Below are 21,032 nucleotides of genomic sequence, written 5' to 3'. Positions count from 1 at the left end.
GGGGTGCCTGTTCGAGGGGGGGGGGGAACTGGGGGGAATAGCGTGATCCTCCCACGCGCTATGTCCCCCTGGCGAAACTCCTCACTGTCAGGTGAAAAGAAGCAGCTGGCGACTCCACATGTATCGGAGGAGGCATGTGGTAGTCTGCAGCCCTCCCCAGATCGGCAGAGGGGGTGGAGCAGCGACCAGGACGGCTCGGAAGAGTGGGGTAATTGGCCAAGTACTATGGGGGAGAAAAAGGGTCCCGTCCCCCCCAAAAAAAGCAAATTTTTATTTAATTGAATTTGGGCTGATGGGTAGATACAGTGAGAGTAATTTTACTTCTATTTTGTGGTTTATGTGCCACGTTTTTCTTGATTAACAAACGTGTCATCCTTTTTTTCCATTTTCACATTAGATGCATCACTTTCACTATCTGTGCTGGTGCATGGTAGGGACATTTAACTGCACCACATGCAACAAGGTTGGAAAATAGATTTGACCAGTGCTCCAATACATACGTAGGTGCACCTTCATGTGTTGCAATGGGGTGCTCTGAGAGATATCCACCTATACTTGCTGTACTGATGTCCTGGTCCTCTCTCTTATAGTCTCACTGGACACATTATACAGGGACAGTTCATCTTATTTCACTTTTGATAGCCATCAGAAGATGGCAGATTTCTTATTTCATTATCAATCTAATTTCAAACAGTGATAACTGGCTAATACTTTGGTGCAACCTGGTGCAATATCCTTTGCTTGACAATTGCATATGGCCAAGCTCAGCTCAGAGTGCTATGCTTTATATGGTTATGTCAAAACTCCCTCAGAATGCTGTCTTATCCAGCTCAATAGTTAGGGCATGGCATTAACATTGCCATGGGTGAATACTTTATTTCCCATAGGGGCCACTGGTTCTAAAACTGTATTCCCTGTTAGCACTATAAGGTACTTCTGATTAAAATGTCCACCAAATGTCCTATGTTATGGTGGTATGCTAGACCAGGTTAATGAGCACAGCTGAACGGCTCAACTCCAGTATGCCAAGTGGGGATTCAGAAATAGCTGTGGTTAGCCTTTGCTTTCTTATGCTTATACCAGGCCCGGTGGGAATTAGAAGCTGGTTAGCCTTGCACATGTTCAAGTTCAACCAGCTGTAATTTGCATTAATATATACTTTATATTAGCCTCTAATGCAGCAATTTCCCTAGGGAGTGGTATTTTAATGTTATGCACTGCGGCGGTGAGAGGACTATGTAGATAACTGTTCTGCTTGATCGCTATTGCTCCCTTTCCCTGTTGGAGGACTGCCTTTCTTCCTCTTTCTTAACCTCTTTCTCTCTCTCTATTTCTCTTCAATCTTTTTCTGTCCTTCTTGCTGTCTGCCTTTTCTAGATCCAGCCTCAAAATATTGTTATTTAAGCAAGTGGGTGTGGTAATTTTTCACATTATGGAGAAAATCATGGGTCTGTGCCTGCTTTTCCGCTAAGTGGCCAGATGATTGCTGTGGAGATAAAACCACCTCATGTATCTTTTTCACAGACATCAGGTCTGGCCACCCCATGTGGGTGGAGCAAAACTTCAGTTTGTCCACTGGCTGCTGTGAGATACTCGTATTGGTTACAGAAGCTCCAAATTACTGTTTGAACACTGTCAGTTTGAACAATGTCCTCTATTTTGCTACTGCTGAACACTATTCCGGGGACAACACTTTTCAGACTGACTAATGAGGCAAAAAGAAAGGCTAATTCAGGATGAGTGTCAGGCAATCTTTTACCCCCCCCAACCTATATCTGTTCTCACTCTCTCCTTCATTTTGTTCTATTTTTACCCCTATGATCTATCTCCTCTTCCACTGTTATTCTTGCCTACTTCCACTAGTCCACTCTTTCTCATGCCATCTATCTATCTGTCAGTCTGTCCGTCTGTCTATCTGCCTGTCTGGTCACATTGACCCCCTACAGTCTCATTACCTTTTTAAATTTGTCCCACTCCCCACAGACCACTCTTAAATAACTCTGACATTGGAATCCCAACTATCATTTTTCTCTCTTCAGTCTCTCATGTTTTCTTTCTGTCTTTCTCTCTCTCTCTCTCTCTCTCTCTCTCTCTCTCTCTCTCTCTCTCTCTCTCTCTCTCTCTCTCTCTCTCTCTCTCTCTCTCTCTCTCTCTCTCTCTCTCTCTCTCTGTCTGTCTGTCTGTCTGTCTGTCTGTCTTGCAGTGGACTCTCTCCCTCTGGTGTTGAGACTGCTGTGTCTGATGCAGGCTGGTGATCCACCGTCCCCTCCCTCCGATAGAGACATAGACTTCAAGCTGCTCTACCATGGTGAGGTCAACAGGGCAAGAGTCCAGTCAGTCTGTACTGTCTTCTTATAATCCCGCCTATTATAAACACACACACACACACACACACACAATCAATCAATCACTGAAAATATACACCCAATACATTACAGCCAGATAGCCAAACACATACATTCACCCAGACGGTATCACTTACATTACACATTTACAGTAGCTCCACTAATATCCATCCTTCTAACAGTCTGTCTTACACACACACACTTTTACCATGTAATTGCATAGATGCGTACACACATTACTCACACGTTCTGTGTCTCTATTCCACACAGGCACAGCTAACTACATTGCAGACATAACACAAAACTGAAACACACACACAGTTTGGGGTTTGAGAAAAACATGCATCTGCCAGTATTAAACACGCAATCTGTCTTTCTTTCCTTGTTCTGCTGATCGCTTCATCACAATTAGTCCCCCCCCCCCCACTCCCTGCTGGAAGCCTCGCTCATCTTTGATTCAATATCTTCTCAATCTACTCATTTGTCCCTCACGTCAGCACAGCCATTCAGACAAGCATTTGCTGCTGATCTGTAGATGCAAGCGCCATTTAGAAATCAATGAGACATGGCTAGCAAAACGCAGCTCTAAGTGATTCGTGATTGGAATCTGATTTGCTTGCCTACTAATGTCGTCTCTTGTCCGAAGTGTCTACAAATCCCGTCCCTATGTGACATACTGATGAGTTTCAGGTGGCCTTTTTAGGTCTGGTCTCAGACTTATTCCTGTCCTATTGGTGTCTTGTTCTGTCCCATGGCTTATTATTTGTGCCTCGTTCTTGACATCTACATGCTCTGTTCAGTCATCACAAGCTTGTACCGTAGTAACAGCAGAAGCTCAGCCTATTTCATTTGTTAGATCATCGGATGCAATGTCTCAAGATCTGTTTTGTTAGAATAATGTTACTCAGATTTGAGCATACTGTGGATGAATTGATGCGATATAGAACACAAAGCCATTAGGCAAGGCTGTGTGTGTGCGCGCGCGCGCGCGCGTGTGTGTGTGTGTGTGTGTGTGTAAGCCTATGTTGTTGATGCATGCATTTGTGTGTGTACATGCTTACCTAGATGCTTTTGTGCTTGTATGTGTCCTTGTGTGGGTACTCAAATCTGCCTGTGCATGTGTGCGAATCAATTTGCGCTTTTTTATGTCCATGTACATGTCTACGTTCATTATGTGTGTTTGTCTCTGCCAGTGAATAATCTAGTAGGGAGGCTGAAACCCAGCAGCACAGAGAGGCCTGTTCCCTGCGCTCACCTACCTCTACTGCCACCTAAGCTTGTCTTCTGAACACTGCTCTGACAGAGGTTAGACACAATCTCTCTCTCTCTCTCCTTCTGACTGTACATATACACAAACATTTTTGACAGTATAGTCGAGAAATATCCTCAGACATATGCATGTGTGTGTGTGGGGGGGGGGTACAAACACACCCACATAGTCACCAGGCTTACTGGCTCTGTTTCTTATTCCATGTGGACAAAACAGATAAACTGACAGGGAGAATTAGTGTATCACAAGTAAGTGTGCTGATGAGAATGAAAAGACTATGGGACAATCATAATGCCACCTCACCAGAAAACTGATCAAAGCAAAAACACGAATGGAACAGCAAGAAATTTAACCTGAGTCTCAAAAAGAGAAAATCAAAGTAAAAGGGGAAGACTCACTGTTAAAGAAATTTAGTGATTCAAAAATTCAATTTAAAAAAATGCATCGCCTACAGTTTGACAAACAGTCAAGGGTGAGATATCAAACTCCCAGTCAGATAAAAGTGTTGATTTAGATGTGTGTAGGTGACTGTTTGTGTGCTTTGAATTCAGTTTGCAAAATCAGTATCTGTGTGTATATTTGTTTGTCTATAATTGTGTCAAGTTAAGTCAGTTTTATTTGTATAGCCGTAAACCACAGTTACAGTCACAGAAGGCTTTACATTCCATTGTGAGAAACAGGTAGATCTCTATCCTTTGACCCTTGATTTGTGTGAGTGTGCGTTTATGTGCATGTTTGCCTGAGTGTATGTAGGTGCCTGCATCACCCTGACATGCATTCATCCAGGCAGCAGTTATTCACCTCACATGATCACAAATACACACACGCACACACAGACAAACACAAACAGATCCTTTCAAAGCATAACAACATTGTGTGTTCTCCACCACAGCTGTCTCCATGGCTACTATCCAACACCAGACTGATGGACCATCTGCAGGCGATCCTCTCCTCCTCCTCCTCCTCCTCCTCCTCCTCCTCCTCCTCCTCCTCCTCCTCCTCCTCCTCCTCCAATCTTTCCCTCCCTTCATCCATCTCTCCCTCCTCAGCTTTGCTGTGCTGCGCCCGTCTGCTCCTGTCCTCCCTCATTATGTTGCAGCACCTTCACTCCTTACAGGTACACACACACTTTCTCCAATGGCTCAACTTTCCTCTTATCATGAGCTGCAGCACAAAACTTCACACAGAGTCAAGGGCAAGGCGCAGAGTGTACAGTACAATATGCATGCGGAAGTGGGCACAGAATACAGAGCACCAATTGGATTTCTTCGATACAAATTGGTGCAAGACTGCAGTATTGAACAAGCTCTTTTCTGCTCTGTTCTCACACAGCATGGAACATACATTGTTCCTTGCAAGAGCTTTTTGTTCCTTATCATGTTATTCCTTTATTCTTCCCTTCACACTCTCCTGCTCTCTCTCGCTCTCTCTCTCTCTCCTGCTCTCTCTCTCTCTCTCTCTTTCTCTGTATATATTATTGAAGGTCTATAAGAGAATCAGTTGGAGTCTGGACAGCACTGTGCAGTGTCTGGTTTTCCAGAAGAGAAACGCAGACAATTTCTCGCTGGGTAACAGTATCCAACCTGTTTTTTAATGAATATTTTTAACACTATTTTTACTACCAGACAAAGGACAGATAGATAGAACCTCCTGTTGTGCTTTCACAAATCAATAGAAAATGTGTTTAAAGAAAAGTGGACAGGAGCAGGTGAGCGATTTATTGATAGAAGTGTAAGCAGCCTCCTCAGAATATCAGTGCCTTCACATTTTAATTTAAACTAATTTTTCCCATTTATTTTCAACATTCTTATTTTCAGTTTGGTTTCTTGATTGTTGTCCTGGTTGCAACCCTGTTGCTTTACTGATTGTATGTTCTTTACCACTTTACATTGTCCATCCTGGTGGATATTTTTAACCAAGACGGCTTAACTTATCCCATTACAGCTTGGTGTTAACTTGGGAGTTGGGGGGGGGGGTCGGGGGAGTGGAAATAGCAGCTTTTTCTACTGTATGTGTCATTCCCAAGATAGACTGATACAGCTAATTTCAACTGGTTTCTATTTGGGACCGCTAAGTATACTTTTACAATTATACTGCAGTCAGTCTGTGTTGATGTTCTGGTCTCAGCGGAGGTAAGCTAGCTCCAGGCAAGTTTTGTACAGTTCTGCTCAGTTCAGTTTAGTTTGGCTCTGCTGGCATGGAATGGACCCCTAAGTCATCTGTGCCCTGGTGACCAGCATTCCACGCACTTTAATTTCATTAAGTGGTCCTCATCCTGGGGCGCTACTCAAAGAGAGAGATCATCCCTGCGGCTCCTGTCCCTCTGTCTGCTGGCTGGATAAGTGGGCTGTCTGGACTTCATGATATATGGGCTCTGCTCCCTCCACTGCCTGCCTGTATCTTTCCCCACTGCTTTCACTCCCTCTCTCTCCTAATCTACTCTATCTCATCTGCTCTCTCCTTCTCTCGCCTCTTTTTCATCACCCATTCTTTGTCTCTCCTCTCTTTTTTGGTATTCCTTCTCTCATCCCCCTTTCTTTCTCTCTCTCTCTCTCTCTCTCTCTCTCTCTCTCTCTCTCTCTCTCTCTCTCTCTCTCTCTCTCTCTCTCTCAACAAACTCTCCTGCACATCTTCATCTTTCTCTCTCCCTGCCCTCCTTTCTTCTGTTTCCTTTCTGTCTGTGGGTCTGTCTCTTTCTATCTCTCAGTTTTTCTCTTTCACACACACACACACACACACACAGGTCCTCTCTTTCCTCTCCCTCTCCTTTGCTCCCAGTAATTGGCTTCCCCGTTGTCATTTCACTGCATGCTAATATGTTAGTGTAAATGCCATTAGTGCTATCCAAGTGTCTGGCAGCTCCCAGTGTGGATTTTGCTGTGTCTAAGCATACATTTCTCCTCTTGTCTTCTTTCTGTTTTTTTCTTTGTCTCCATAGCTTTGTCTGTCCTTCTGGCTCACCGACTTATGTTTTAAGTATCCATCTCGAAGATTTTATTTGCGTTCTTTTTTGGCATACAGGAGTCATTTTGAAACTGTCAACTAGTGTGTGTTTGCTCCGTGTTCTACAACATTGGAACACAAAGCATTTGTTCCACCTGTTGTTGCTGGTGTATCATCTACTGCTGGGAGACATAAAACACATCGATACCTGTATGATCTTTAAGATTGTTTATATTTCTCTGTATCACAGCAAATGCAGGGGCTTTCACCAGTGTCCAATAGGCTGAATCATCATTGTGTGACTTTGTTGCATGAAAGATAATAACTTAACGGACATTTAACTGAGTGAGAGTCTTTGAAATTGTTACTTTAAAGCTAAAATCCTGAAGATTGTTTGTAAAACTTGCAGGCACCTGTTGACTTTGTGGTTATTTGGTCGTGTTTTAACACTCAAAATCCCAGAGAGCCATTCAAAATGAAAGTCATCAGTGCTGTTGTGTCTGCACTGTCCCCACCACCAAACAAAAGCACCTTGTTGAACCAGAGTTTAAACTACTGATCTTGTATTATTTGTGGATAAATGTCTCACACCAGCTTAGTCCACCATTTTCTCTTGTTAGCCCCAACAACTTTGCTTTCTCTTAAAACTCATCCCTACTGACCTTCTTCCTCATATTTGTATGCCATCTGAAGAGGTAAAACACTATGAAGAATCTAATTTTTTTGGAAAAAGTCATACCACACAGTAACCATTAAAATCAGGTAATACGCAGCATTTGTGATTTGGAGATTCATGAATTAGCTGGCGTCTTACATATCCCTATGATAGAAAGAACATAGAACACTTATTGCCATGTAAATTTCCGGGACTATTGCTTTTTCCTAGATTTTGTATTTCATTTTTGTCATCCCAGTTTGGCATGTTTAATTCTCTGTTCTCCTAATTTCCCACCACTGTATGACCTCTACAGCAGTAGGTGAAGGATAGACTTCCTTCTTTTCACCTGCCAGCTGTAGGTTTCTAGTAAAGTGTGTGGAGGCCCATGCTACTTCCACCAGACTCACCCTTTTTACAGGTGCCCCACCACCTGTCAGAGTCACACATTACCCCTATAGGGTCCCCACCCTGGAGCATTATCATTTGTGCTCTGGGCAATGCCAGAGATGACAGCGGAGTTCGCACCTGAGTTCCCTCAAGATTTTAGCATTAACTCTGATTTTCTCACTTTTCCTATCGCTCCTCTCTTATATTTGCCTCTTCTTGTTTGTTCATAAAGCCTCTTTCAACTAACAAAAGCTTAATTTAACTGTCACACATCACTGCTCTCTTCTCCTCCCTGCTCCTGTTCTCCCCCCTCTCTCTCTCCCTCTAACTTCTACTTATTCTTCACTCATTCACTCCTTTCTCTTCAACCGAGTCTCCTGCCTCTCCCCTGCAATCTTCCTCGTCAACTCCGCATTGCTTTGCACTTAAATGCCCCCCCCCTACCCACTCACCAATTCTCTCCTCTCTCCTCTCTCTCTAGCCACTTCCCTGAGGCTTTTGCAGGTTATGCTTGATGTCAACCTTGCCTCAACATTGGTGAGTTTAGGTACCAATCCCACACTGGTCAGGCCCCTGGGAGACACAGACATAGCGCTCTACCCTCTCTGCTCCCAGGGAGCCCGCTGCCTTGCTGCTGTTCTCTATGGGCTGTTATTACAGGTGAGTGTGTATGTGTGTGTGTGTGTGTGTAATCCGGCGCAAGACAATGTGAGAAAGGAAGAAAGAGAGAAAACTAATTACTAGAGAAAGGGGAGAGCAGTTCCTAGCTGTATTTGACCATTAGGCTGACAGGTTCACAGTGTAAAGCATTAATATTGGAATAGTAAGCTAAACTTTTTTCCTCCGTTGACTTATCTGCAGCACAGTATAGAGCAGACGGGAGTGGAGGGGGTGAGGGGGAACAAAAAGGCAGATTATTTCGCTGTTGTGAGGAAAATGACCTAACCATATTGTGGCAAGCAGGGGTTTTTAGACACCGCTTCATTCTTTCAAATTGTTTAACACACACCTTAAGCGGCGGCATTACTGGGAGTCAAGCCTATTTTCTTCATGTATGTTTTCTGTGTGTGGATTATTATTGGAGCTTTGCAAATATCAAGCAAACATTAATAAAAAGCATCCAGCATGCAGCCTCCCTGAGCCTCACTGTGGTCTGTAGCCCTTTATAATTTACAAGCTTTTGACATTTAAATGAGTACTGCAGATTTGATTGTTTTGATCTGTATCGTTTCAAGTTAAATGTAAACACACAGTCACTGTTGTTAGTGTCATCAAACATAAAAGAGTACAAAGTCTTTATTTGCAAACTCTTATTTTTGGATACTTTTTAGGTGCACTGTAGCGTAGCACTCCATTATGCAGATCATTATCTTGTTTTGTTTATCTTGTTTCTTGTATCGTGAAAGACGAGTCCAAAGTGAAGCATCATTTCTGTGGTTGCAGAACAATCAGAAAGCTAAGCAAAATAAGCATCTTTGAGCAAGTAACAATTAGAAAGATGCAAAGTTACTTTGAATAATCAGGGTTTGTTTTTTTCTCGCTGTCATGAAAGTCTCCAGTATTTCTTCACGTTTCTGAAGTGGCCCATACATATTTATTGCATATTAGCATTTAAGTGTTGTCATTTCCCCAGCAAAGGAGGCTTTGATAATAATTTGGATTTGTTTTGCTTTGTATTGCGATGGTTATGAATCACAGTTGTTGGTTTTAATGAATTTTCTATCAATTTTTTCATTGCCCTCTTTGTATCTTATTTTATCTTAATTATTTTCAACAGCAAGCTTGATTGAAGAGGAAAAGAATAAGTGTTTTGATTCTGATGAACTCTTTGATTAGCAATGTTTTACTGTTCCCTTCATGTAGTAGGACTGTCATTCGCATTTTGCATGGTGGTCAGGCGTATACATGCTGTTTGCTTTATATCAAGTTTAAGTCTGGCTGATGACCATGAACCAGCTAGACTTAAACTTGATATAAAGCAAACAATTTTTTGCTCTTTTCCTTCTGCCTCTTTCCCTTATTTAAATGCAGAAATAATAGTCTTGGAAAAAAAAACATTGAACGCAAGTTTTGCATGATTTAAGTTTTGAATGATTTAACTGTTAGCCAAATGAAATACCACCCTTCCTCAGTGATGACAGAGGTGGGACAAAGTCATTGTTTTCCAAGTCACAAGTGAGACTCCAGTCAAGTCCAAATCATGTCCCAAGTCAAAAAACAAAAAACAAAAACAGATTGACTCAAAGTGAATCTGTAATTATGGAAATGAAGAATTTATTGGCTGCACACTTTTTAAAACAGTTTTATCTTGAGGGTTGGAGAAGGTATCAAGTCTCTCAAGTAAAAAGGCTCAAATCCAAGTGAAGTCATGAGTCATTGGAGTTAAAGTCAAAGTTGAGCTGCAAGTCTTTCAATTTTGTCAAGTCTAAAGTCATCAAATTTCTGACTTGATTCTGACTCAAGTCCAAGTCATGTGACTCAAGTCCACACCACTGATGTTTACAAACATATGTGTGGTATTATTATTTTTGTAGATTATCAGCAAGGAAGCAGACTAGTCTCCCACCACAATTCACATTAACATGCTTTAACGGGCCTTTAACCTTATTATTCTTTCTCCATGGTGTCCTTTTGCAACTCATAAAGCGCAGTAGGGTTGTACTACATGGAGGCACCACATAAAGTGTTATGACCCACTAAAATGCATTATCATGCAACCAAAGGCATTAGCCAGTATTTTTACTGTCATTAGTGAAGTCATACTTAAACAGTTTTTTTTTTCTCTGAGGTGTCATAAATCATGTGGTTTTTGCAGAACTCATGAGCAGCTCTTGTATTGAGTGCCTCTAATGTAATGTAATGGTCATCTGCATGAATGCCAAGAAGAAGCAACTCCAGTCAGTTCATTTGACTCATTGTCCTTTCAATAAGACATTAGATCAAAAATGATGTTGTTTTTTTTAACACATTGACCTTACAAGCACACTGCTAGGAAACATTGTTGATGAATATGAGAAACTAGCTCTGAGAAGCTAGTCAGGTGCAATATTACCATAAAAAAACTTGTTTATCCAAGAGCTTTTGAATTTATTATGAGAAAATGAAATGTATAATACTGATACAATCAAATGTTGAAATTAAACTTCTGTATTCACAGAAAATTCATATGCACAGTTATATTAATCAATCAGTCAATCAAGTTGCATTTTATATAGCGTTTTTCTAGCTGCAACAGCCACTCAAACCGCTTTACAAATAACAAAAATTCAAAACTTCAAATCACCTGGAGTGCCCCAGGGCTCAGTGTTGGGGCCATTGTTGTTTATATTGTACATAAACAATATATGTAAAGTGCCAAAAACCCTGAAAATCATTCTATTCACCAATGATACAAATTTACTCTTCTGTGGAGACAACATAGAACAACTCTTGGATACAGTGGAAACAGAATTCAGCAGGATGAAGAGTTGGTTTGATATTAGAGGGTTAAGTAACTTTTAAATGTGCAGTTTAATTGAAAGCCAATTTGTTTTCCTATTTTGGCATGTCATGCCTGTTAGGTAAGCTTGTCTTTTCAGATGTCTTGAGATGTGGACAGATGAGGTTTTTACATTCCTTTCAGGGTATCTGGACAGACCTGGAAAGTGTTGTAGTATGTGGGAAATGAATGATTATTTCCAGGTGCTGTACATTTTGGAGTTGGACAGAAAGGAGTTGAAAAAATGGAGATGGACTGAGAGAAAAATAGACATGAGCTTGTTGACATATTTCACTGCATCTATCACATCATGCTGAACAGAGATTACAGTGTTCAAATTAAGACATTTCTTAAGATCTGGAAAAAATAGGAAAAGATAACTGCAAAATGTACACCACCCTAATGTGCTGTAATCTGTCAACAGATGACATTTGATGTGCATGTGATGTACTTGCTTTGATGAACATGTTGCTTAGAAAAATAATAACAGGGGACATGGGTAAATGCAGAGCGTAATTTCCCTACGGGGATCATTAAAGTATATCAAATCAAGTCATGGGGTTTAGCTGTCTGTACTGTGCTGCTAACATCAGTTACTGACTCCCGGCATTTTGCAGTTTGACAGAGGGGATAGCCAAATATGTGAGACATTTTAGCTGACATTACCAAACGTTAATAAAAAGCACATGTTTGCTTCAAGGATAATGTGTTTTGGGGAGGGACTGTATGAACTTTGGACAGTTGTGTTAACATGTTCCTGCTCAGCTAATGCCAGCCACTGCAGTGTATCACCCACTGTATTTTACCAGTGGTGGTTTGTATCTGTGTAAGGGACCGTGAGCCAAAGCTTAGACTCAGCTCTGCACTTCAATACTCTGCAGCCAGCTGTCACCTAACTGATATGAGCTGCCCTCATCCTACCCTATCCGTCCCCATTCTTCTCTTCTCTCCTACCCTTTCCTGTCTTACTCTCATGTTGGTGGGTGACTGTACATGAAGCAGATGTAGAGTGGCTTTCTCTTCTCTTCTCTTCTCTTCTCTTCTCTTCTCTTCTCTTCTCTTCTCTTCTCTTCTCTTCTCTTCTCTTCTCTTCTCTTCTCTTCTCCTTGTTCCTCATCGCTTTAACTATCCACTTATCCTTGCTTGTCTTTCTCTCCTTTCTGGTCTGTTCACCCACTTTTCTTTCTTCCCTAATCTGCTTTCTTGTAGTTTCCCTCTGGCTCAACCTTTGCTCTCACCTCCTCTCCTACCTTTTACTCAATCTTAATTTTCTTCTCTTGTCCTCTCTCTCTCGTTAATCTCATATTAACTCTCTGCCCCCCCCCTCTCTTACTCCTCCCGTCACCCTCCTATCCCCTTTATTCCTTTACCTTCACTTTATCTCCCTCGCTACCTTTTACTCACCTTTTTTGCTTATTCTGTCTTCCCAACTGCTTCCCTCCCCTCTTTTGCCTCTCCTCTCTTCCCCTCATCTCATCTGTCCTCCTCCTTGCCCCACTCTTCCCTCCTCTCTCCACTCGTTTTAAGGATTAGGGTGTAACTCGCCATGGTCGTCTCTGTATTCGCCTGGCCTACTTCAGTATTTTTGAACACTGCTCTCTGCATGGCTGGGCCTGCCACTGCGGGAGAGACATGCATTATTAAACCTCTCTCTCTCTCTCTCTCTCTCTCTCTCTCTCTCTCTCTCTCTCTCTCTCTCTCTCTCTCTCTCTCTCTCTCTCTCGCTCTCAGTCCCTCCCAGGTCTTCCCTTGTTCTCCTTTTGTCTTTGTCCCTACCCCTGTTGTTGTCCATTGTCGTTTGTGTGAAGTAGTTTTGTGCGTGTTTTTGTGAAAGTGTGTCTGTGTATCTCCGTTTTCTTGTTTTGTGTGTATGTGTGTGTGTGTGTGTGCCTATGTTTTTTATGACCAATTCTAAAGAGCCTTTTCATGCCTTTCACATATATCCACACGACAAAATTCAGAGTGGATATATTGCTATTTTCCTTCTGTATCACTCACCATTTTCATTACTTGAATCCTGCTGTCTTTTGTCTCTCTTTACCTCTCATGTGCTTGTAAAATCTCTCTCTCCCCTCAGAAGCAGGAGCTGCTGCTAAGAGTCTCAGTGAACTGCTTGAGTTCCCTGCTGAGCTTTCTACACAGGAGGAGTCCCGCCACAGGTAACAGAGAGAGAGAGAGAGAGAGAGAGAGAGAGAGAGAGAGAGCTTTTCCTGTATTCTGTATACTGTCAATAAAGCCACATTGAACTGTAAGGGTGCGCGTGTGTGTGTGTATGTGTGTGTGTGTGAGAAACAGAAGGACAGAGTTTGTATATGCGTTCAAAGAGTGTATGGGAATCTGAGTGTGAAAGAAACTAACTACATGTGCTTGTGTATTCCAGTTCCTCTTTCTTTTTTTTCTTTCTTTTTTTTAACAATCTTCCATGTTTGGTTTTATCTCAACATGCTCATGTCTTTATTTTCCACATACGGTGCATGTGTTGCTGTCGTTAATGTTTAATATTGTTCAGCATGTGCCCAGTTAATTGTCCCACAATGGACAGGGTGAAGTAGAATTGAACTGAAGTGCATTAAGCAGGCTAATCCGTCTTTCTACTCTCCCCGCTCTGGCTGGGCTCTTTCTGTGTGTCTTCAGCCCAGCATGTGGTGTGTCAGCCATGGAGCCGATTCCTTCTCTACTCGCTGCTTAACTCAGGGGAGAGCTGCCTGCTCCACCCAGCCACTCTCACACTCATCACACTGGTGAGATACACACACATTACACACATACAAACACACACAAACACACACACACACACAAACTCCATAGACTATTATATTGAGTAGTTATAAATTATTGATATTATAGAGTTAAACCTGGGTGATGCAAATACCTGCGTTGCAGAAAGACTTGATCACAGGATTAATAAACTTGACACAGCACACCACAGGGAAGTACAATACTGTCTAACATAACACTGCACAATACAGTGCAGCACAACAGAAGACAAAGCAACACAATACAGTATATTGCAGCCCACAGGCAGTCAAAACCTCCAGTAGAAACTTGGAAACCATTATGTTGTGGTGAGAAAATATGTTTTTTGTCTATTGTTCTTTTATTGATTTCTATTGTGGGGCTTTCACTTCCCAGATTGTTCTCAGTTATTCTTTCTCTCTGTTTCACTTTACTTCTGCCGTTCCTTCTTACTTTCATACACACACTTTTTAACCTTTCTTTATCCAGGGTAGGTTGACTGAAACAGGCTCACACTTTTTTGGTAACTTCCTGCTTCACATCCACACAGTTCCACATACTGACACCTGCGAGCTACCAGGTATGACTGGAGTCTGTGAACCGAGGGGCACTGAACATTTCCCACTTATTAGTGAGGACATTTCTCATTTATTCTACCCACCTAGAATTCTCCAACCCATCTGGGATTCAAACCAGTGATCCTAACAGTCTCAAGCTCCCTCTCTTTCTTTTCTAGTTCTGCTTTTTTCACTGTTGTCTCACTCCTCTCTCTTACAGTCTCCTCTAACCCTTTGTGTGTACCTGTCTTCTTGTGTGTGTACACATAATTGTATATATTTGTGGGCATGTGTGCCTGTACATGCGTCTGTATGTGTGCTTCCTCTCTAGCTCCTGAGGTATGGCGACAGTATGGTAGTGCTGTGGGACCCTGATCTGAACCAGGTGTTGGAGGCGGCAGAGAGGAGAGGTCCAAGAGAGCATGGATATGAAGAAGCACAGGCCCTGAGGCAGCTTCTGGCACAGGTACAGCCTGAAATAGCACGCCCATGCATACATGGATGTCTGTCTTGTGGCATTTTTCTGTCATAGGTAACTGCACACACACACACGCACACACACACACACACACGCATAAATTCACGCATAAATTCACGCATAAATACATACACTGACACACACACATGCAAATAGATTACTGTTGGATACACACCAATACACATAAAGGCTCTTCAAATGCAATTACCCAGGAATATCTGTAGTCCCCTGCATAGATAAAAAGAGAACTCAAGTTCATTCAAAGTTCAGTATCAGTCAGGCTGGCTGCCACGCTTGAGACACTTCGAGTTTTTCAGCTCTGGGCATTCATTTGCCTGTTGGGAACATGGAGGATGGCGAAATACGTGACAGCAGGAAAAATGAGGGTGGAGAGGTTGAAGACCTGGTTACTGTATGCAAATATGATAGCAGCGTTTTGCACAGCAGCATTGCAGTGACAAGGACATACCCTAGTTACCAATCATAGCTTTGTTGACATGGGCTTAATGTATGACAACATGACATGATAAATCTAATCCTCCTTCAGACTTTACAATGGCAATTGTTAATTGAAGTGTGCTAATTCAGAAATTATTGTTGCGTCGGGGTGGTGTGGCAGTCTATTCCGTTGCCTACCAACACGGGGACGCCAGTTCAAATCTCGGTGTTACCTCCGGCTTGGTCAGGCGTCCCAACAGACGCAATTGGCCATGTCTGCGGGTGGGAAGCCTGATGTGGGTATGTGCACCAGCTGCACCAGCGCCTCCTCTGTTCAGTTGAGGCGCCTGTTCAGTGGGGAGGGGGAACTGGGGGTGAATAGCGTGATCCTCCCACACGCTACGTCCCCCTGGCGAAACTCCTCACTGTCAAGTGAAAAGAAGTGGCTGGCGGCGCCACATGTATCGGAGGAGGCATGTGGTAGTCTGCAGCGCTCCCTGGATCAGCAGAGGGGGTGGAGCAGCGACCAGGATGGCTTGGAAGAGTGGCGTAATTGGCCAAGCATAATTGGGGAGAAAAATGGGGGAGTTTCTTTTAGTGATGGACCACACAGTCAATTGTGTGTTATCATGTGTTTTTAGTTATTGTAACTAGTGACTTGTAGAATACTAGAATCTTGGCAGTATTGAAGCATTTGGTTTCTACAAGGAAAATTTTGTTTTGTTTGGTTTTTTGTTTTTTGTTTTTTTAATCTAAGCCCTATTTCCCCCATCATCAGGAGTCAAGCCAAGCGATGGGTAGCAAAAGCTTTTAAAATAATTCATTATTGAGCAATTTAGCATCAACCAGCTGCAGCGTACTGAGCTGCAATGTAATCCTTCAGGGCAGTCTCTGACTGTGTAACAACGTCCACTAAAAGAGCTATTTTTGGCACTAATAGGCTTAGACTGTTATGAGAAGAGTCTAAAGAGTCTTAGTCACAACATCAGTCATGAAATTATGTAGATATTAATCCATTTTTAACCCAGAGCAGAAGTCTGTAATCCCACTAGGAGTGAGTTGTTGCAGGAGGACAACAGTGGAAGCATGAGAGAGATGGAAATGTGGTCAAGGAAAATTTGTTAGAATACAGTTTAGTGTTGTCAAAAAGACACAGAAAATGGTTTGTGTTTGTGCCTTTCCAAATTTTTGCAACACAATGTCATAACACACTCCGTGTTGCTTTCATAGACTGCCTTTAAGAGATGGGGACAAGTAAAAGTTGCGGGTAGACATGCTACTTATGGATCTAAAAACTTCCGTTGATACACTGCGCCTAGCAGTTTATCAGGTCTGCAGTGATGACTTTGAAAGGGATGACGACTGCCAGCCAAAAAAAAGCCTAAACCAAAGCACTTTATTTCTAAAGAAAAATGTGTTCCAAGAGTGGAGAGACCTGCTGCAGACAGAACAGAGGTAATGTTATTTATACCTATTAGCTAAAGTTATTATGTTGAGCTGGCATCATTACACAGTCCACACAGGAGCAAGGCAGGATTAGAAATAACCATTAAGTGTAAAATAAAAAAAAAATTAAAAAAATCAGATTTATGCTTTCCGGTTGTATGACCTTAATATTATAGAGTTATGACCTTGATATTAGAGTTAAAAAGAGTTATTTTATGTCCAGTAGCCAAATAACATGAATGAGTGGTCATCACGTCACAACCACCAATATAAGGCAGCAGCTGATGTCAGTCTTTACAGCAGAGGCATTCTTCCTTTGTCAGCATCGGTTCATAGCGCCAAACAGAAACTCCAGCAGTCTACTGAGCTCTGTGTCTTCACAGCAGCTGCTTGGCCCTGTTCTATCTGTTGCTCCTCTTGTGCTCCTCGTTCTTTATTCAGTTAGTTGGATGGCCATCGAATTAATTGAAAGCCCTCCTCCATGACCTCAAAATCTGGAAAAATTTTAGCCATGACTCTGAAGAAATCCTTGCTTACAAGAATCTACTACTACTACTTTTGACTGCTCCCATTAGGGGTCACCACAGCGGATCATCTGTTTCCATCTCTTACTGTCCTCTGCATCTTCCTCTGTCAGGCCAGCCACCTGCATGTCCTCCCTCATCACATCCACAAACCTCTTCTTTGGCCTTCCTCTTTTCCTCTTCCCTGGCAGCTCCATATTCAGCATCCTTCTCCCAATATACCCAGCATCTCTCCCCCGCATATGCCCAAACCATCTCAATCCTGCCTCTTGCTTTGTCTCCAAACTGTCCAACCTGAGCTGTCCCTCTAATATACTTGTTCCTAATCCTGTACATTCTTCATTACTCCCATTAAAATCTTAGCATCTTCAACTTTACCCCACTCCAGCTTCGCCTCCTGTCTTTTCGTCAGTGCCACTGTCTCTAAACCATATAGCTGGTCTCACTACTATCTTGTAAACCTTCCCTTTAACTCTTGCTGGTACCCTTCTGTCGCAAATCACTCCTGACATTCTTCTCCACCCACTCCACCCTGCCTGAACTCTCTTCTTCACATCTCTACACTCCCCATTACTTTGAACAGTTGACCCCAAGTATTTATTTGTCACCTCTACTCCTTGCATCCTCACCATTCCACTGTCCTCCCTCTCATTCACGCATATCGTCACCTTCTTAAAATAATGGCCTAAGTCATATTTTCAAGTTTTTCAAAAAACAGAATAAACTGAAACTGAAACAAAATTTGTCAGTTTATTCTGTTTTTTGAAAAACTTGAAAATATGACTTAGGCCATTATTTTAAGAAGGTGACGATATGTACTGCATCTTACGCCTACTCACTTTCATTCCTCTTCTCTCTACTGCATACTTCCACTTCTCCAGGCTGTCCTGGAGATGTCATCTGCGAACAGCATAGTCCACGGAGACTCCTGCCTGATCTCATCCATCAGCCTGACCATCACCATTGCAAACAAGAAAGGGCTCAGAGTCAATCCTTGATGTAATCCCACCTCCACCTCAAACCCATCTGTCATTCTAACCACACACCTCACCACTGTCACACTACCATCATACATATCCTGCACCACTCCTACATACTTCTCTGCCACTCCCGTCTTCCTCATACAATACCACACCTCTCTCGGCACCCTGTCAGATGCTTTCTCTACATCCACAAAGACACAATGTAACTCCTTCTGACCTTCTCTATACTTCTCCATCAACATTCTCAGAGCAAACATCGCAGCTGTAGCGCTCTTTCGTGGCATGAAATCATACTGCTGCTCGCTAATCATCACCTCTCCTCTTAACTTAGCCTCTATTACTCTTTCCCATATCTTCATGCTGTGACTGATCAACTATACCTCTGTAGTTGCTACAGTTCTGCACATCGCCCTGATTCTTGAAAATCAGTACCAGTATGCTTCTTCTCCACTCCTCAGGCATCCTCTCACTTTCCAAATTGTATTAAACAATCTAGTTAAAAACTCCACGGCTATATCTCCTAAACACCTCCATGCCTCCACAGGTATATCATCCGGACCAACTGACTTTCCACTCATCATTCTCTTAATATCTGCCCTCACTTCCTCCTTGCCAATTCACCGCACTTCCTGATTCACTATCCCCACATCATCGAACCTTTTCTCTCTCTCTCTCTCTCTCTCTCTCTCTCTCTCTCTCTCTCTCTCTCTCTCTCTCTCTCTCTCTCTCTCTCTCTCTCTCTCTCTCTCTCTCGCTCTCTCTCATTTTTTTCATTCATCAGCCCCTCAAAGTACTCCTTCCACCTTCTCAACACACTCTCCTCACTTGTCAGCACATTTCCATCTCTATCCTTGATCGCCCTAACCTGCTGCACATACTTCCCAGCTCGGTCCCTCTGATAAGCCAATCGGTACAAATCCTTTTCTCCTTCCTTAGTGTCTAACCTCTCATACAAGTCACAATACGCCTTTTCCTTTGCCTTTGCCACCTCTCTCTTCACTTTATGCTGTATCTCCGTGTACTCCTGTCTACTTTCTTCATCTCTCTGACTATCCCACTTCTTCTTTGCCAACCTCTTCCTCTGTATACTTTGCTATACTTCCTCATTCTACCACCAAGTCTCCTTGTCTTCCTTCCTCAGTCCAAATCCATTATCCAAACCGCTTATCCTGCTCTCAGTGTCCCCTTTGTCCAAATGACACACCAAATACCTTCCTAGTTGTCTCCCTCACTATTTCTACAGTGCTTACTCAGCCATCTGGCAACTCTTCACTACCACCCAGTGCCTGTCTTAACTCCTCCCTGAACTCCACACAATGGTCTTCCTTCTTCAACTTCCACCATTTGATCCTTGGCTCTGCCTTCACTCTCTTCCTCTTCTTCGTCTCCAAAGTAATTCTACAGACCACCATCCGATGCTGCCTTGCTACGTTCTCCCCTGTCACCATCTTGCAGTCTCCAATCCCTTTCAGGTTGCGCCTCCTACATAAGATATAGTCCACCTGTGTGCACTTTCCTCCACTCTTATACGTCTCCCTGTGTTCCTCCCTCTTCTTGAAATATGTATTCACTTCAGCCATTTCCACCCTTTTCACAATATCCACCACCATCTGTCTTTCCACATTCCTCACCTTGACACCATACCTAACCATGACCTCCTCATCACCTCTGTTCCCTTCACCAACATGCCCATTGAAGTCTGCTCCAATCACCACTCTCTCCTCATTGGGCACACCTCTCCACCACTTCACCCAATTCACTCCAGAATTCTTCTTTCGCTTCCATCTCACACCCAACTTGAAGGGCATATGCACTGATAACATTCATCAACACGCCTTTAATTTCCTACTTCATACTCATACTCATCACTGTCCGACACTCTCTTCACCTCCAACACACTCGACATACTCTTCCTTCAGAATTACCCTGACCCGATGGACTTCTGGTTTGACTAATGGCAGAGTAGGTTACAAACCGGGAGAACTCTGTTGAAATCCTGGCTAAATTTTGTTGAAACGTACTCTACCACTACTACTTTGTGTAAATCTTTGCAAAAGACTACCAAAGATGGGGAAACCAAACAAGAAGCATAGCCAGCAAGCAAAGGACGATGATAATGAAGTTAACCATGATGATGAAGCACAAACTAGCGCTGTGGAAGCTAGCAACTTGCCGCTAACCTTAATGGACATGGAGAAGCTGCTGGAGACCATGGAAGAACGTATCATATCCAAACTAACTGTCCAACTCTCTGCTGATCGGGAAATTATTGACCGACACGATCAGACAGTTGTACAAATGGAAATTACACTCAATGATGTGCAAACAAGACTTATTTCCCTAGAATCCTCCTGTGTAGCCCTTAACAACGAAAATGAAGCACTCAAATTCAAGTTGGACGATTTGGAAAACAGCTCGAGGCGCAATAACATTCGTATAACGGGCATACCAGAAAAAGTTGAAGGCTCACAACCTACCTCTTTTTTTGAAGCATGTCTGAAAGAAATTTTTGGTGCTGGTGCTTTTCCCACCCCTTTAGTTGTGGGCTGGGCTCACAAAGTCCCACTCTGCAGAGGAAACAGAATGATTCCCCACATCCATCCATCGCACGGATCCACCAATACCAGATGAAGGAGTACATCCTGAAGATGATGAGGGAGGCGGAATCCCACAGTTTCCGTGGGTCCGAAATACACAATCTACCCGGACTACAGCATAGAAGTCTCGAAGAAAAGAGCCGCGTACTCGACTGTCAAGTCGCAGCTGAGAAATGCTGGCTTTACATACAG

At 42.8% G+C, this 21,032-nt stretch overlaps 1 protein-coding gene across 1 annotated transcript in view; it reads left to right on the top strand.

Annotated features, from left to right (window-relative positions):
• LOC130119950 (meiosis inhibitor protein 1-like) overlaps nucleotides 1-21,032 on the top strand; it is a 102,246-nt gene that overhangs the window by 61,754 nt on the left and 19,460 nt on the right. Inside the window, 10 exon segments of the mRNA XM_056288554.1 lie at nucleotides 2,204-2,308; nucleotides 3,539-3,579; nucleotides 3,581-3,650; nucleotides 4,508-4,518; nucleotides 4,520-4,732; nucleotides 5,099-5,183; nucleotides 8,085-8,263; nucleotides 13,159-13,240; nucleotides 13,716-13,822; nucleotides 14,706-14,840. Coding sequence (XP_056144529.1) covers nucleotides 2,204-2,308; nucleotides 3,539-3,579; nucleotides 3,581-3,650; nucleotides 4,508-4,518; nucleotides 4,520-4,732; nucleotides 5,099-5,183; nucleotides 8,085-8,263; nucleotides 13,159-13,240; nucleotides 13,716-13,822; nucleotides 14,706-14,840 — 1,028 coding nt within the window.

The sequence above is a fragment of the Lampris incognitus genome, chromosome 10 (genome assembly GCF_029633865.1).
Source record: "Lampris incognitus isolate fLamInc1 chromosome 10, fLamInc1.hap2, whole genome shotgun sequence".
Taxonomy (NCBI): domain Eukaryota; kingdom Metazoa; phylum Chordata; class Actinopteri; order Lampriformes; family Lampridae; genus Lampris; species Lampris incognitus.
The sequence above is the reverse complement of the archived record's forward strand: the minus strand, read 5'-3'. Positions and strand labels throughout refer to the sequence as shown.